Source organism: Jaculus jaculus, chromosome 5 (assembly GCF_020740685.1).
Source record: "Jaculus jaculus isolate mJacJac1 chromosome 5, mJacJac1.mat.Y.cur, whole genome shotgun sequence".
Taxonomy (NCBI): Eukaryota; Metazoa; Chordata; class Mammalia; order Rodentia; family Dipodidae; genus Jaculus; species Jaculus jaculus.
In genome coordinates this window covers 124,354,329-124,370,900 of record NC_059106.1, presented here as the reverse complement: position 1 = coordinate 124,370,900, position 16,572 = coordinate 124,354,329, and the positions used below count along the sequence as shown (strand labels likewise).

The window sequence follows — 16,572 nt, the reverse complement described above, 5'->3', positions numbered from 1 at the left end:
TTTGATCCCCACTTTCCACCTTGTTTGAGGTAGGGTCCCATGTTGATTCTGCTACAAACGTCAGTCAGGCTCGTTGGCCTGTGAGCTTCCAGCAATTCTGTTGACTCCTTCCACCATCTTGCTATTGGCATCCTGGGATTAAAGCCATGCGTGACTGCATCCAGCTTGACAGATCAGAATTCAGGTTTTCACACTTGGGCAGTAAGCACTTTGCTTTCTGAACTATCTCACCAGCCCATGAGACATATCTGCTAATAGGAGCATTTCAGCACAGTGGTTTAAGTATTTAGAATAAGTTTGATGTTTTCCTCCTGTTTGTGAGGACAGTGGTAGTGAGATAGGCTTATGGCCATAGACTGAATCTTAATCACTTCCTTGAAATGACCTGTCTAAGGATGCATGCCTTTGTTTTCCATCTCTCAGAATCCATGGAATTTTCCAGGTCTCTGTCCAACCCTTTTCTTGTGTCTCAAGAAGTTTTCTTGGTAGACCTCCAGTTTGTCTGGCTTCTTCCCCTCTCTCTTGCTGTCCCTTCCCTCGCCAGCCCCCAAGGCTTGTTTTTAGGGCCTTTTTATTTGTCTTCTTTTTCTCCTGCTCTTCCAACGCATGCCCATGAGGACTCTATTTTTACTCCCAAGCCATTTATCAAGTAGCCAGTGATGTAGATGTGTCCATGTGGAAGCTTCAAAGCTGTTGCTAAAACTGAACTCAGGGAGTACTTGAGAACTAACTCCTTCATTGGCCGTGGGGAGGAGATGGCTCACAGCCCGTCCCTGGCTGGGCTTGTCCTTTTTCTTGCTCCTTCCACTGAGGGTGTCAGTGTCTATCATGTGTTTTCTGATTTGGCCTTGTCTTTCCAGTTCCTTTCTTGTGAGTCTAGGCCATCACCCTCTTTCCTGGAGTTGCCTCCAAATGGTCTGTTTCTTGCCATTCTTGTCCCCTCACTCTGTCATTCTCTATGTGGTAATTGGGTTGGTTTGTATGTAAGGTAGTCAGATTTATGTTGCGTACACATGCGTGTGTCTCTGTGTGTGTGCATGTGTGGGCGCATGTCTGGATGGGTACATGTGATCGTGTGTGCATGTGGAGCCCAGAAACTGATGTCAGGCGTCTTCGGTGATCTTGCGCCACTTCATTTGTAGAGATGGGCTCTTGCACTCGAACCCAGCGCTCACAGATTCAGCCAGTCTAGCTAGCCAGCCTGTCCTAAGGACCCTGTGTCTCAGTCTCGCAAATGCTGGGATTACAACTGGTTGTCATACCCACTCGGCATTTATGTGGGTCCTGGGGATCAGAACCCTGGCCTTGTGCTTGTGTGGCAGATGCTTTATTCATTGAGCCCTCGCCCCAGGCCCGGCCTAGAACTTTTTAGTGCCTTCTTGGGGCTTTAACAGGAAAGAGCAAAGTCTGAACCAGTTCTATGACACTAGTATAATTTGGGTGCTGCCTTCCTTATTCTCCTATTTGCAAATTTCTCCTATGCGTTAGCATCATTAGTGAAAGTATAGTTTTCCCCAGGGCCTTTGCATGTGTGATTTTTCTCTGCATAGTGTCCTCAGGATCCTTGTCATTTCCTTTCCTTAATTAACCAGCTGCTCAGGACACCCTTTCCAGTCAGGTTTACTGTGTCTGCTACTCTTTTCCCTTGTAGCCCTGCCTTTTGTTCACAGACTTTGTCAGAATTTATAATTATATAGTTATCAGTGACATAAGCATGTCTCTTCCTCTCCAGACCCAGACTGCATGCAGTAGTGACCATATGGTGGCCCTTGTGCCCACATTGGACCTAGCATAGAGGTTTGACATTTATTAAGAAAATGAGGATTGCTTTGGAGAATAGTGTAGAGAAACCAGATGGGTATTTAAATAATACAGAAACCCTCACCAAGCTCAGTTTCTTCTCCTAGTTCAAAGGGAAAAGTTTCATTGAAGAATTTTATCTGGATCTAGTTGTTCCTGGACAATTTCTTTCAGTACATCTGAACATCACCACCTGTCCCATTATCTCCAGGGGGTGTAAACAAGTCAGGGCTAGCTGGCTTGGATCTTGTCCTGTAGTGGATTTACAGCATGCAGAATGTTCTAGAATTTCAGGCAGAAGTAAATTTCAAAGACTTCTTTATTTGTACAGTATCTATAGTCTTAGCAGTTAGAATTGAGGGGATGCTAGTGTGTAATAAGGGGTGTTTATGAAATTAAATATTTTATAAAATGGAGATACATAGTTTTTTTTACATAGATATATCTCTGAGCCAGCCTAATAAAGAGTAAATTGTGGTAGCCAGGTCACATACCTCAATAAATAAATAAATAAGTAAATAGATAAATAAAATAGATTAAAAATAATTGGGTATATCAATTATTTGCATGCTTATAAAAACAAAGCAAAAGGAACAAAAAGTCCTCAACCCAGGTGTGGTAGCACATTTGTAATCCTAATACTCGGGAGGCTGAGGCAGGAGAATTGCTGAAAGTTTGAGGCTAGCCTGACCTACATAGTATCAAGCCATCCAAGGCTACATAACAAGACCCTGCCTCAACCAACTGACTGACCAACCAACTATCCGCCCACGACTGACCAGGAGGAACACTTGAAACTTGAGTAATCATACATTAAGATAGCCACCATGTCATAGTTTATGGTTCTTTTTCTTTCTTTCTCTCTTTGAGACAGGGTCTTTATATAGCCCAGGTTTGCCCCAAACTCGCTTTACAGCCCCAACTATCCCGAAACTGACTGTCCTCCTGTCTGTACCTTCTGCTGTGAGTCACCATGCCCAGTTGTTTGTTTCATTAAAGTGCAACAGGGGAAGCCCTTATCCTGATTCATTGTGTCACTTTTGTCCTCTTACATGTCCTCCTGGCCTTTTTTGTTTATTTGTTTTTTTGTGGTAGAGTTTCACTCTAGTTCAGGCTGACCTGGAATTTACTACGTAATCTCAGGGTGGCCTTGAACTCACAGCAATCCTCCTACCTCTGCCTCCCAAGTACTGGGATTAAAGGCCTGTGCCAGCACTCCTGGCTCTTGGCCTCTTCTTAATCAGTGGGATTCCAAGGGCCTGTCCTCTTGTCTCTCTCTCCCTCCCTCTCTTTTTCCCCAACCTGCTGTGCACCAGGCTTTGCATTTTATGGGCATTTACCACCTTTTGTCCATTTAGCAGCACTGGGAATGGGGAACCTCATCCTTGTTTTATAGAGAGGAAATGCAGCTCTGAACAGCTGGTGGCTTGGGCCCAAATATTCTCTTAGACATGCAAAGCTCTCCTGCAAATCCCAGGAGTGTTTCCCACTAAGATTATGTAGTATTGAGAAAGAGAAGACATTTCCACATTTTTCCCCATGCAAAATATGGTATGCAGATACCTTCCAACATTTCTCTCTACAATTACAAGAAAATATTTTGAAATCCCACAGGCATCCAGGCCACCCAAAGCATTTACATCTGATAGTGATGGCAGAGTTTGCCTGGGTTTACAGATATTTACCATGACAGACTTGTTCCTGTCAGAAACATTCCTCAGCTTAATTGTATATTTCTTTTTAAAAACTATTTTTAATTATTTGCAAAGAGAAAGAGAAAGAGAGAGAGAGAGAGAGGAGGAGGGGGGAGGGAGGGAGGGAGGGAAGGAAGGAGGGAGGAAGAGGGAGAGGGGGAATGAAGAGAGACAGACAGAGAGAATGGGCATGCCAGGGCCTTCATCTGCTGCAAACGAATGCCAGATGCATGTGCCACTTTGTGCATCTGGCTTTACTTGGGTACTGTGGCTTTGCAGGCAAGTGCCTGCTGAGCCATCTCTGTAGCCCCTTACTTGTATATTTCTAAGCAAAGGAGTAATGAGGGCCTGCCAAAACAAATGCTCCCTGAGCTTCCTGGGGCCACCTCTGGGGTGTGTGCCTTTGTGACCCCTTTGGGGTCCTACCATGGGCCTGGTGATACCCATGGCAGGACCTGAGCTTTGGGTGAGCTGTTTGTCCTTGTTCCTTCAGAGACTTTCCTTTTTTCTTTTGCAGGAGAGCAAGCCAGAGCAGGGCCTGGCTGGGAAGGGCCACAGTACTGGAGAGCAGCAGTCACAGCTCGGCCTGGCCACTAGGTATGGGGAGAGGCCATTGTCATGTTGCTGCTCCTGTCCATGCCCACTGAGGCTCATTGTATGTATGTCTGTCTGTGTTCATTGGATGCTGATGGGTTCAGCCAGTGGCTTGAGCCGTGGGCCGGAGTTTCAGCCATGGGTCTGAGTCACTCTGTGACTGTGACTGGATACAGGTGATTTTAGATTGTTTTGCCCATTAATCATGTGGGGGTGGCTGCTCTTTCAGACAGCTGAAGTTCTGTGGCTGCAGTGTTTGTTACAGTGCCTGCATGCAGTAACCCTCCTGTGCAGAGGTGATGATGGCAAAGAGGAGATAAACTGTAGCATTCACAATGACATGCACTGGGGATGTCGCTCTGTGGCAGAGTACTTACTTAGCTTGCATAGTAATGTCTTGGGTTAAATCCTTAGCATATTAAAACAAAACAAAAGCAACACAACAAATAAGAAACAGTGGAGGGAGATAGCTCTATCAGTAAAGTGTTTCCCTCAAAAGTACAAGGACCTTAGTTTGATCCGTAGTGCCTACATAAATGTTGGGCACAGTGTTGACTAATAAACCCAGTACGGTGGTGATAAGCAGATCCCTAGAGTGCATGGGCCAGCCTGTCTAGCTTAATTAGTGAGCTCCAGGCTAGTGAGAGACCCTGTCTTGAAAAGAAGTGAATGGCACATCTCAGGATGGCACCCAGGGTTGTTGTCTGGCCTCCACACACATATGCACACACGTACACATATGCCAGCATACACATGTGCCCATATACATTTGAATATGCTTATATGCATGCACACACACCACACATGTACACATGCAGACAACACAGTGAGCTGTAGTTATGCTCCTCGTGAAGGAAATTGACTTCCTGTGCAGTGTAAATACTTAACAGGACTTGCTCATACTTTTCTGAGTGTGAATCTGGTGTCATATTAGTGGGAGAGGTTAGGTCTTGGAATACCTACCTGTCTTCAGGTTCATCTGTGATCAGGGATTAAGGGGACCTGACCGTCAGAGCCACCCCACCTTACTCCATTAGTGCTCATGGTGGCACTGACTTACAGACAGGAATGATCTGCCAGCAGCATCTTGTCCATGCACTGTGCCTCACCTCTACCGTCTTCCTGAGCCCACGAAACCCACAGCTGCATATCTGACTGAGCACATGGGCCACGCAGCAGATTCACTGAGGGTGCGATCAACATCTTGGGTAGTCTGGAGAACCTTAGAGGACAGGGCCAGGGCTGCTGCTGCTGGGGCATGTTGTAAACATGGCAGAACTAGTCCTAAGCAGAAACAAGTTTCATGTATGAGTTCATTGACAGGGTAAGCTAGCTTAGGTTTCATAGCTTATGGCTCTTGGCCACAAACTACCTGACACTGTTGTATTTCTGTCAGAGTCAAGGAGGAAACGGGTGGATGTCCTCACAGTTCCGTAGGTTAGGGTGGAGGAGGGGTCAAGGCTAGGGAGCCCGTGGTCCTGCACAGGAGTAGCCGCTCTTGGCTGGCACTTTCTTGAAGGGGTACTTTCTGCTTCTGCTGGTCGCATCTAGGTGGCGGGACTTTTCCTGGCTCTGCTGGTTTGTGTCTTCCTATGCCCAGGTGAGGCATGGTGGTAAAACGTCAATGAGTGAAGCTGGTATTTTATTTGGCTCTCTCTCTGTCTCTAGGCACAAACTTCCAGGCACAATTATTTGGATCTTTTCCCATCTAGGAAGTTTGAGTTCAGTTCTGCATGAGCTGGGAAGGGAGCAGGTGGGTGTGTTCAACACAGAGCCCAGCCGGGGTGGGTGCTCTTCCTCGGCAGGGCTATGTGGATTTCCAGTCAGGTGTTTATCACGTACTCCTGCTCGGGGAAGACTGCGGTGGCCACAGCTGGCTTTGTCATCAGGCAGGTGTTGTAGGCAGCTTCACATTGCTGGGGTGAACATCCAAACCAGGCATACTTTGGAGGAGGAAGGGACCCATTTCAAGCTTACAGATCCAGGGTAGTTCCTTTAAGTGACAGAAGAAGCTGGCTCCCATTCATAAATCCAAACAGAGACACCACCAAATAGCCAGCACCACAAGCCCGCCCAGCCAGAGCACAGCACCACTGCGAAACTTTACACTGGAATTCAGATCCGCCCCAGTAACACGCCCCCTGTAGCTGGGGGCAGCTTGCTAGAGGCTGAAGCTGCAAAATCAATTTTAATAAAACACCGAGCTATGGGGACATGCAGTCAATCTGTCACGGTGCAGAAATTCTGCATAGGGTCCATTTGGTCCCAGATCAATTACTGCATGTGTCTGCATAGGCACTGGTGGGTTTTGGTGCCTAGGTAGGCCAGGAGGAGACAGGGCAAGGAAGGGTGGTAACCCCCCAAGAGGAGACATGAGCAGAGATGCACACATGAGTAAGAGGTCAACGTAAGGACTTAGTTAAGAAGTCATTTTAAGGGAGGAAGGTTTCACTGAGCTGTATGGGTTATGGTTCACCTTGGTGGGGAAGGTGCGGCGGTGGGAGCTTGGGGCAGCTGCTCAGCGACGAAGCAGTGCAGAGTGATGGCTGCTGGATGCTCCTTTCACTACTGTCCATGACCCAGCCCAGCCCATGGAACGGTGTTGCCCCACAGTTGAGGTGGGTCCTCTAGCCTTGGTCAACCTAACCAAGATAACCCCTCACAGACATGTACAGGGGCTACCATAATTTACATAACCCCTCCCAGGTGATTCTAGATCTGTCAAATTGTCAGTGTAAACTGTCCCCTGCAGTAGTGCTTGTTCTTGGTTGGGGAGATGGCCCAGTGGGTAAAGTAGTTGCTGCACAAACATGAGGGCCTGAGTTTGGCTCCTCAGCACTCATGGAAAATGCCAGGCCAGTGGTGTGTGCCTGTAACACCAGCACCGGAGAGGTGGGCACAGCGGGATCCCTGGGGCTTGCTGGCTAGGTAGTCTAGCCAAATCCATGTGCTCCAGGCTCCTTGAAAGACCCCATGACAAACAAAATGGGGAAAGATCGAGGCAGACCCTTGATGTTGAACTCTGGCCTCCACATGTGTACATGTGCACCTGCACCTATTTATGCACCCACAGACCTATGAACATGCCTGTGTGCATGCACACCATATGCATGTACTCACACACGCACAAAGTGTACATTCCAAGCAATTAAATAGCAGTTTAGCTGTAGCAGCCTCACCTCCTTCCTGGAATGCCTGTCGGGAGCCCTGTCTCTCCCTGCAAGCACTGTCTAATGGCCAGAGTAGCTCAGAGCAGCCCTGAAGAGTAGGCATGGTGTTAGACTGCTTTTCTGTGTGCTGCCAAGTTAAGTGCCCTCTCGGTGTCTCCGTCTATGAACTGGGGTAGGAATAACTGGACACTGTCCTCTCCCTTCCACGTCACTGATTGCTCACAGTGATTCCTTAAGAAGGTGATCATGAACACACAAGCCACCAGGTTACACTGTGGTCCACTGGAGTACATGCTAAACCAAGCACTGTTAACTCTGTTTTTTTTTTCGAGGTAGGGTTTCTCTCTAGCCCAGGCTGACCTGGAATAAGCTGTAGTCTCAGGCTAGCTTTGAACTCACAGCAATTCTCCTACCTCTGCCTTCTCAGTGCTGGGATTAAAGGCATGTACTACCACGTCCAGCATTTTCAAATATTTAAAAAAATATTGTATTTATTTATTTGAGAGAAAGAGAGAGTACGAGGCAGAGAGAGGGAGGAGAGAGAAAGAGAGAGAGTGAGGGTGACAATGGGTGAGCCAGGGCATCCAGCTACTGCAAATGAACTCCAGACACATACACCTCCTTGTGCATCTGGTTTATGTGGGTCCTGGGTCCTTTGGCTTTGCAGGCAAGTGCCTTAACTGCTAAACCATCTCTCCAGCTCCAGTTTCAACCATTTGAAAGATCTAGTCCATGGTTCCATTTGTGGGTGTTTGCCAAACCCTTCCCTCTGTAATGTGCCAGGCTTAGACTTGGGGAAGAAGGTCTGAGCTCCAGTGAGCCGAGTTAAGAGGAATGGATTGTGATGCCCTTGGATAGAGGGGAAGGTCACAAGGGCATGGCACTGTCGTCAGTGACATCACTAGTGATATTTTTACCCTTTCTGCCTGCCTGTGGAAGAACTCAGGAGCACAAGGGACAAGTGAACGGACACAGGACACTTCCAGGTCTCTTCCCAAGCTGGGATGTCAGCTAGGCTTCTGCTCTCGCAGTTTATGTGAACTGCATTGGATTTTCTTACTGTCAGTTTCAGCTGAACCCAAGTGCTGTGATGGTTATATTGACTGTCTACCTGGCAAGGTCTAGAATCATCTAGGAGACAACTCTGAGCACATCTGTGAGGGAGCGTGTAGATTTGGTGAACTGACGTAGGAAAGCCCATCCTGACTGAGCAGACCATCCCGCGGGTTGGGGTCCTGAATTGAACACCAGAGGAGAAGGCAAGCTGAGCAGCAGCATTCGGTGTTCTCTGCCTCCGGACTCTGAACGCAGGTGGCCAGCGGCCTCAGGCTCCTGCCTGCACGCCTTCGCTTTCACGGTGGACTGTCAGCCGGAGTCAGTTGTCTTCTTCAGGTTGCCTATGTCAGATATTTGGTTCCAACAATGAGGAACTAAGTAACAGAAATGTGTATGAGAAATGCTTTTCCTGTAACATAGAAATAGCCGCATTGTTCACCATTCTGAACTACCAGAAAAATCAGGAGTCGACTCCTGTGCAGGGGACTTGGGATTTAAAAATGTGTTAAATTCTCTTGAGAAACATAAATCTGTTTATATTGGCATTCTTGACTTTTGGTCTCCTTAGTAGAACCAGAAAGATGACTAGAAAGAAAACTAGTATAAGAATGTTTTCCTAATTGACAGACTTGATTGACAGAGCAGTTCCTGAAGTCCCATAATTGAGCAAACAGCTTGTTGCCATACAAATAATTAAAATGCCATTTGAAAACTGTATGCTCTTACAAGCGTTAACGTTGTTCATGGTTCCTCATCTGAAGACAGATTTTCAAATGATTGGAGCCTTTTTGTTGTTGTTTGCAGCCTCACTAAGGCAAATGGCAGATAACAAGCCGCTGCAGGAGGGACCTGGGGACTCTGCAAGAGAGGCATCCTGTTGCACACGGGTGGCAAAGTCCTAGAGGTGGCAGCATGCAACCACTGTAGACGAGTCCTCAGCAAGCACCAGCAGCCAACTGTACAGCTGCCATTTTAATTGTTGGATCTGTGTTTCCCTTCCATGTTCTCAGCACGCCTACTGTGAGAATGTGGTGGGTCGTTCTTTCCTTCAGGCAGCAGATGGAAGTCACAGCTATCCTGCCTTGTGTCCTCATCTTCCCGGCAGAGGCGCACATCAATCTGTTGTCACCAAGAGCTGCTGTTCACATTTGACTCTCGTTTCACTGCAGGCTGTTTGGTTGGCTTACCAGTGTTTTCTCTTCCCTGAGCCTGTGCTTGCTCAAAGTGTCTTTCATTCTGGCATTTGTCAGAGGATGCCAGTTGTAGGATTGGGCCTGCCCTACCTAAAATCCTCTAGGATGTTGGTTGAAAAGACCTGAATTGCTCATGGGATCTGCAGATACTGTAAAGGGAAGGGACTCTGGTCAAATGTGTCATTTTCCAGATGAAATTGAGATGCAAAAAGATGTCCTCTCATGCCAGTCTAGTGTCTGGACCTAGATCTCCCCGGCCTATTCTTCCCACACTGTTCCCTGTGACATCATGTAGTTTGGGTCCATGGGGCGTGGTGTGTTCCTCAACTCTTCAGACAAAGTGGTGTGTTGAAGCAGTGTAGCCTAAGTGTCCATGGGCTGGGGACCCGGGCTTGTCAGAGTCTTAACTGCTGTGCTCTCTCTCCTACCTGCTCGGAGCACAGTTCTTCCATGGGACTCCAGAGGTCCAGCTTGTGTTCTCCTGGTTCTTTCTGCATGGTCACCCAATACCAGGGCTTACTCTTCAGGCCTTGAGGTTCTTAAGGGTGTGGCTCTAGCTCAGTTGGTTGTATTGTGATAGAATTCTTAGACCAAAGTCCCAGGAGAGCAGAGACCAGACTATTTGCTGCTTTTTTTTTTTTTTGGTTTTTTGAGGTAGGGTCTCACTCTAGCCCAGGCTGACCTGGAATTCACTATGGAGTCTCAGGGTGGCCTTGAACTCATGGCGATCCTCCTACCTCTGCCTCCCGAGCGCTGGAATTAAAGGAGTGTGCCACCACGCCCGGCTGTTTGCTCTTTTATCAGTGCCTGACAGTGTAGACGAATGTTGGTTACCTAAGATGCTGTCTCCCAAGGCACGACTCAGATGGCTCTCCTGGGCCTGGTTTGGGCCTGGAAGAGCAGCTCAATCAGGACCTCACAAAGCAGGCCTCCATACAGGAGAGGGTATGCCAGATGGAAGTGCCCCCATTGATGATCTTCTGGTATTGGGCAGCACTGGGGTTTAGGAATTGCTTCTTGAAGGAGCATAGATGTTATATGAGGGGACTGCATGGGTGACTGTAAGGCAGACCAGGAGAAATGGCAGCAGTGGGCTGAGAAGGTATTGTTAGGAGAGGCGAGTGCTCCCTGAGGCAAAGAAGGCAGAGTTCCTTGTACCTAGCATCTTGGATAGGGGCATGTGGGAGGCGGGCACTGGTCCTGCTTGGGGTTGGGGAACTTGGCCTTCTCCATTTAGTCTAAGTGCATTATTAAACATTTTATAAAGAGCTAAGACATAATGATAATGGTCTGGGCACAACTAATACTATTGGGTTGAATCCAGAGAGCAACTCATTACTGACCTGCTTTCTGGGGCCACTTAAAGACAGCGAGCCTGGCTCCCACCCTGCTCCTTCCTTATCCACAGGAACATGTGGAAGAGTTGAGGGCATTGATCTGTTGACTCTGTGTTGGCAAAGATGATGACTTGTATGGTGAGCTGCTTGAGGTCCTTGAGGGGTGAACTGGCCAGTCTTCCCTGCTTTACTGGCACCTGTTCTATGTAGGTCCTGGGTATACCCTGATTATTTGGAGTTGGGTATGTGGAGAGGGAAGTGATGAGTTTGGACTTGTAGACATTTGGACTTCACGGGCTTTGCCTGCAGCCTCTGAGGGGGAGAGGAGAGAGGAGAGGCAGAGAAGCTTATGTTTGGTTCATTGCCTCCCAGGCTAGAAGGGATGTAGTACGACTGGATTTCTATTAGTCAAAAGTGAGTGAAGGGAACCTGTAAACACATGAATGAGGGGGTACAGCCTCCTTCCTAATAGTGAAGCAATGTTGCATGGGGAAACAGGGGAGACTTCATTGATAAACTGTAATGCCATATGGTAAATGACCACCCAAGAGACCTGATTGACTGAGTCATTGATTTGGGGCTAATGCATTTTTAATGGCTACCCAGATGCAGTTTTAATTGGTGATGACATCACTGTGTATTCCAGAATAAAACATGAGTCATCCTCCAGTGATGAAGAGCCTGCAGCTGCCAAGCCGTCCAGCACAAGCCACCTCCCTCTTTTGTCTAATGTCAGCTACAAAAAGACCCTGCGGCTCACATCAGAGCAACTGGTGAGTCTCCTGCTTTCGGTAAGGCAGGGTCTCTGAGTCCTTGGATAGACTCTTTGGGCTTGTGTGGATATCTGGGTGTCCTTCCTACTTTCTGTCTCCCACTTACTTTTCTGATACCTTCCAAGTACTTGCTGATGACCTTATAACCCTCATGTTAATGCCCTGCATTTTCCCCTCTGACTCCTACCTGTCCAGTTGGGCCTCTGGAAGTGAAGAATGTGAAATATGACTTCACATTCTAACTTGGCCTTCCTCTTACTGAATTTACATTATCAATGACTGATAGACTTCTGAAAGTCTGCTACAGTTATTTTTGCTTTAAAAGACATCCTTGTTAACTCAAAAGTATCTATTAAATTGGTAGAAGTCAAGCAGGTGTGATGAGATTTAGAGAATTTCAGGTAGCAAAGGTTATTACTGGGTTGCTCTTCCTCTCTCTCTCTCTCTCTCTCTCTCTCTCTCTCTCTCTCTCTCTCTCTCTCTCTCTCTGTGTGTGTGTGTGTGTGTGTGTGTGTGTGTGTCCCGTTTCAATTTGGCTCCTTCTAGCCCTGGATCCTATTCTGCGTCATGGCCATGTAATGAGCAAATAACCCTGCTTTTCTGTAAACACAATTTTTCATATTTGTCATAGAAGTTGGTTGGGGGGCAGTCTTATTTAAGAGGGTGTTTAAGGGAAATGATGAGTCTACTTTAGCCGTTTGTGGGCTTTGCAGCCTGTTTTTTTTTTCTGGGTTGTGGCTTCCTTCTGGTGACACCTAGAGTTGGTCTGTGTGCTTGTGTGGGCAATACCTGAGCATCTCATTGTACTAAGATCTGCCAGAAATAGTTTGTTTTCTGAAGTTAGTGTGATGTTCTTGGGTCTGGTCTATGTTTTGATGGATATGAGGTGTGACTGATAATAGGGAGATCTTTACAATCTGTGTCATTATAATAATCACTATAAACATGGTCTTCACATTTGTATAAAAATTGCCTCCCCATATTAAGACCCTTCACATTTCATTATGGAGTGGTATGTCCTGTTCTAAGGCTGTGACTTATGCCAAGCCTTGTATCCTGTCATTTAACCCTGTTTTGATTTTCTCCCAGAAATACTGGCTCAAGTTTGCATTAGCCTTAGAAGCAAGCACTCTGTAGGGAGGAGGCTGCTGCATTGCAAGTGGGCCAGAGAGAGTTGAGGTCTTGGTTGCCTGTCCAGGCCTAAAAAGAATTAGAATAGGAAAAGGGAAAGAGAATGGTGAAGTGCCTTGGAATGATTTTGTGTGTGTGTATGTGGACATGTGCTTGTGTGTATGTGTATTTGTATGTGTGGGGGTGCATGTGCTTATACAGGTGTATGTGCATACATGTGCATATGCCTGTGGAGGCTAGAGGACAGGTGTGTTGTCCCCCTTTGTTTGAGATAGGGTCTCTTACTGGCTTGAAGCTTACTGATTAGCTGTCCAGTGAGCTCTGGGGATCCTGTCTCCCCAGCACTAGGATTTTTAGGTGTGTACCACCACTCTCTGTATTTATGTAGCTACTGGGAATTGAACTCTGATTCTCATGTTTATGAGGAAAACTTTACCAACTGGGCATCTTCCCCAGCTCCTGGTATGTTTTCTAAGGCTTGAACTTCCTTCTGGAACACAAGCCAATATTTCTTCTCATCTGGACCTTCCCTTCAGTCAGATAATTTGTTTTCCAGAAAAGCTTGAAGTTGAAGAATGGCCCCAATGATGTGGTTTTTAGTGTCACCACTCAGTATCAAGGCACCTGTCGCTGTGAAGGCACCATCTATCTGTGGAACTGGGATGATAAGGTCATCATTTCCGATATCGACGGAACCATCACGAGGTAAGTGTGACTTCAGCATAGGGCCTTATACCTAGAACTAGGTCTTCTTCTTTGGGGAGCACTGAGGGACCCACAGTGTTGTGCTTCTGGTGCATTGGAGCTGTATAGACAAGGGGAGTTCCTCCTCCTTGGTAGCTTTCTTCAAGACTTGGTGTCTATTTTGGCTGAGGTATCTACTGTCCCCCTGACCTGGTGGATGACATGGATATTTTTGGAGAATACCATTCTGGAATGGTTAGCACTCCTCTACTTGGATTTGGCAAGCCCATCTTGCAGCCTATGATGGGGCTGATAGTCCCCTTCTGTGCCCTACCATATCCCTCCTTGAGTATCCTCACACGATTTTGAGTCTGGAGTTTTCTATACAGAAAGTCATGGGCCTTGTTCATATATTTTTTTGTGTGTGAGGAATGAATGGTGTGTTGAGACTTTATTTTTCTCCTCTTCATCTTTATTTAGATCAGATACCCTTGGCCATATTCTGCCTACGCTTGGGAAGGATTGGACCCACCAGGGCATTGCAAAGCTATACCATAAAGTGAGCCAGTAAGTACAGAGCAAACGTCTCCCAGCTCATGACATTACTGGTGTGCACCATCCTCGTCACACAGATTCTTTCTTGCCAGTCGTGGGTGGCTTACAAACAGGGGGTGACTGGCACAAAGAATAGTGGGATAGAAAGTAATGGTGGCAAAACCCAAGTTCACAGTGAATCTTGACAACCCCAAATTTGGCTTTAGTATCAAGAAACTAGCAAGGATTGGGGCCTAAGGAGATGGCTCACTCAGTCAGTAGAGTGCTTGCCTGGCAAGCATGAGGGAATCGAGTTTGATCCTCAGAACTCATGTAAAAATATTAAGCGTGGTGCCATTAACCTGTATCCCCAGTGCTGGGGATGTGGGGACAGGAGGATTTCTGGGGCTCACTGGATAGCCAAGATAGCCTAACTGGTGAGTCAGAGCAGTGAGAGAGCCTGTCTTAGAAAGAAGCTGATGGTGTTCTGAGAGTCAGTGTCTGAGGCTGGCCTCTGGCCTCTACTTGCATACATGCTCATTGGCATATATGCCCAAACCTATGTGTACCTACTTGAAAACATGCATACATACACACACACACAAGAAAAAAAACAAAAAACAAAAAAACAGAGATGAGTCAAAAATGGCCAGGAGTCTTGAGAGTCACTGGACCTGTTTATTGGTTCCCCTTCCCAATGTGGCCACAATGAATAAATCTCCTTTCATTCTTTGCAAAACAAAACAAAAGTGTCAGGAAGAAAAAGGTGGTACCATTATGGGAGCAATGTTAAAAGTACGCAGATAACAGCTATGCAGTCACTGACATATAATATTTATAATATATAATGTATGCATGAATAAATGCAGAGGTTATGCATGTTCAGGGAAGGACTGAAGTACAGTTGCTTCCCAGAATCTGAACAGCTGGAAAGTTTTGATCAGTTCTAGGCTGCTCTCCGCCCACGCCCACTCACACCCGCCAGTCTGCACTCCCACAGGCAGGGTAAGTGTGACCTGCCCGCAGGCTCTCCATGGCTGGCCCTTTATTTAGAAGCCTTAATCTACTCTGAGCTGCCTCCCCTTGTGTGACACTGAAAATTGTGTCTATTTTTTGTTGAAGGAAAGAAACCCTCCTGGATCAGGGTACTGAGTGGTTGCTGTGATAATCTGTTGTGATTTTTTTTTTTTTTGAGAATAAATCTATTATTAACTTTACAGGGACAGTCTTTTTCTTTGTGTCTGTCTTGGATTCTTCAGATGCTATATCTTGAAAAATATCATTATACATATTACTGAAAACATCTTATCATTATTTCTTTAATCAATTAAGGATGAGTGAGATCTTTGATTTAGGATCTGTGAATAGTACAGAACCCTTTTTGGATCACCATTCTGGTGAAAGGGAGGAATGTCATGGGACATGGGAGTGACTTGACATCTATTTGCTTATTGTTCGACCTGCTGTGTCATCAGAGGCACCCAGTTAAGCCACATGATCTGCTGTTGTCCTGGTCTGCAGGGGTCCCGTCCTCTGCAGCTACAGGATGAAGCACAGGTTCCTTGGTATGGCTTTTGGGATCCTGTTGGTTTTGGGCCCTGGCCTTGGGCCAACTCCTTGCTGTCTGCTGAGCCTTAGATCTTTTCTCTGATCCAGCCGAGCTGTGTTCCTCATTCAACTCCATCCACCTCCCGCCTTTGCCTGTGTGATTCCCGTTTGAAGTTCGTATGGCAACTTTTTTTTTCCCTTCTGTCTTTAATGTCACAGTCCTCCTGAAGCATTTCTAGGCTAAGAGCCAGCTGTCACCTCACCATCTTTCCTGGCTTCTCACTTTCTTATTGATACTCAGGGGCTTGAGCTGGGCTTGTTGGCCGCAGTCTCCATCCTGGAGGCCTAGGCTGGGTGTAAGGGCTTTGGAGCTGACTTTTGGAATCCACAGGAGTAGAGTTTCGTACGCCCCCTCGCAAGTCTGTGGTAGCCATAGAAGGGAAAAGAGGCAGAACCATGAATTGACAAGAGCTTGTCACTTTCAACTCTGTTATAATTAATCATTCTAGGCCATTCTTTATATTGTTATTGCCCAGAGAAGTACTTGAAGAAGAAATGTTCAGCATGCTAGAAGACGGAAAAGATGCCATGTGGTTTATGGTGTTTAGATGCATTACTTTTCCCATTACTGCCACCCTTGAGTTAGGTCCCACTTCAATTTAAAAAATTGTTTACTTTTATTTACTTGAGAACAGAGACAGAGAGAAAGAAGGGGGGGGGGAGAGAATGGGCACACCAGGGCTTCCAGCCACTGTAAACTCAAGATGCATGTGCCACCTTGTATATCTGGTTTATGTGGGTCCTGGGGAATCAAGCCTTGAACCAGGGTCCTTAGGCTTCACAGGCAAGTGCTTTGCCGCTAAGCCATCTCTCAGCCCTCCACTTCAATTTTATGCACTCCAGGACTAGTAGAATAAAAAACAAACCGAAATCTCATTTTGTAGTTAGCCACTTGCCTGGAAATCAGAGTGAATAAGGGCAGCTGTAGTTTTTACTGAACTGAACTATTCAGTGGAATGTGTTTCTGTGTGAGAAATTGTCTGTAAGGTGCATCATCA

General features: G+C 46.6%; 1 protein-coding gene across 8 annotated transcripts in view; it reads left to right on the top strand.

The window, feature by feature from the left end:
* The window catches only part of Lpin1 (lipin 1), a 68,242-nt gene that overhangs the window by 35,991 nt on the left and 15,679 nt on the right, over positions 1 to 16,572 (top strand). For all 8 annotated transcript variants that reach the window (XM_004665682.3, XM_045149469.1, XM_045149468.1 and 5 more), the window contains 4 exons: positions 4,012 to 4,091; positions 11,491 to 11,617; positions 13,305 to 13,453; positions 13,913 to 13,999. In XM_004665682.3, coding sequence (XP_004665739.2) covers positions 4,012 to 4,091; positions 11,491 to 11,617; positions 13,305 to 13,453; positions 13,913 to 13,999 — 443 coding nt within the window. The remainder of the gene's footprint in view (positions 1 to 4,011; positions 4,092 to 11,490; positions 11,618 to 13,304; positions 13,454 to 13,912; positions 14,000 to 16,572) is intronic.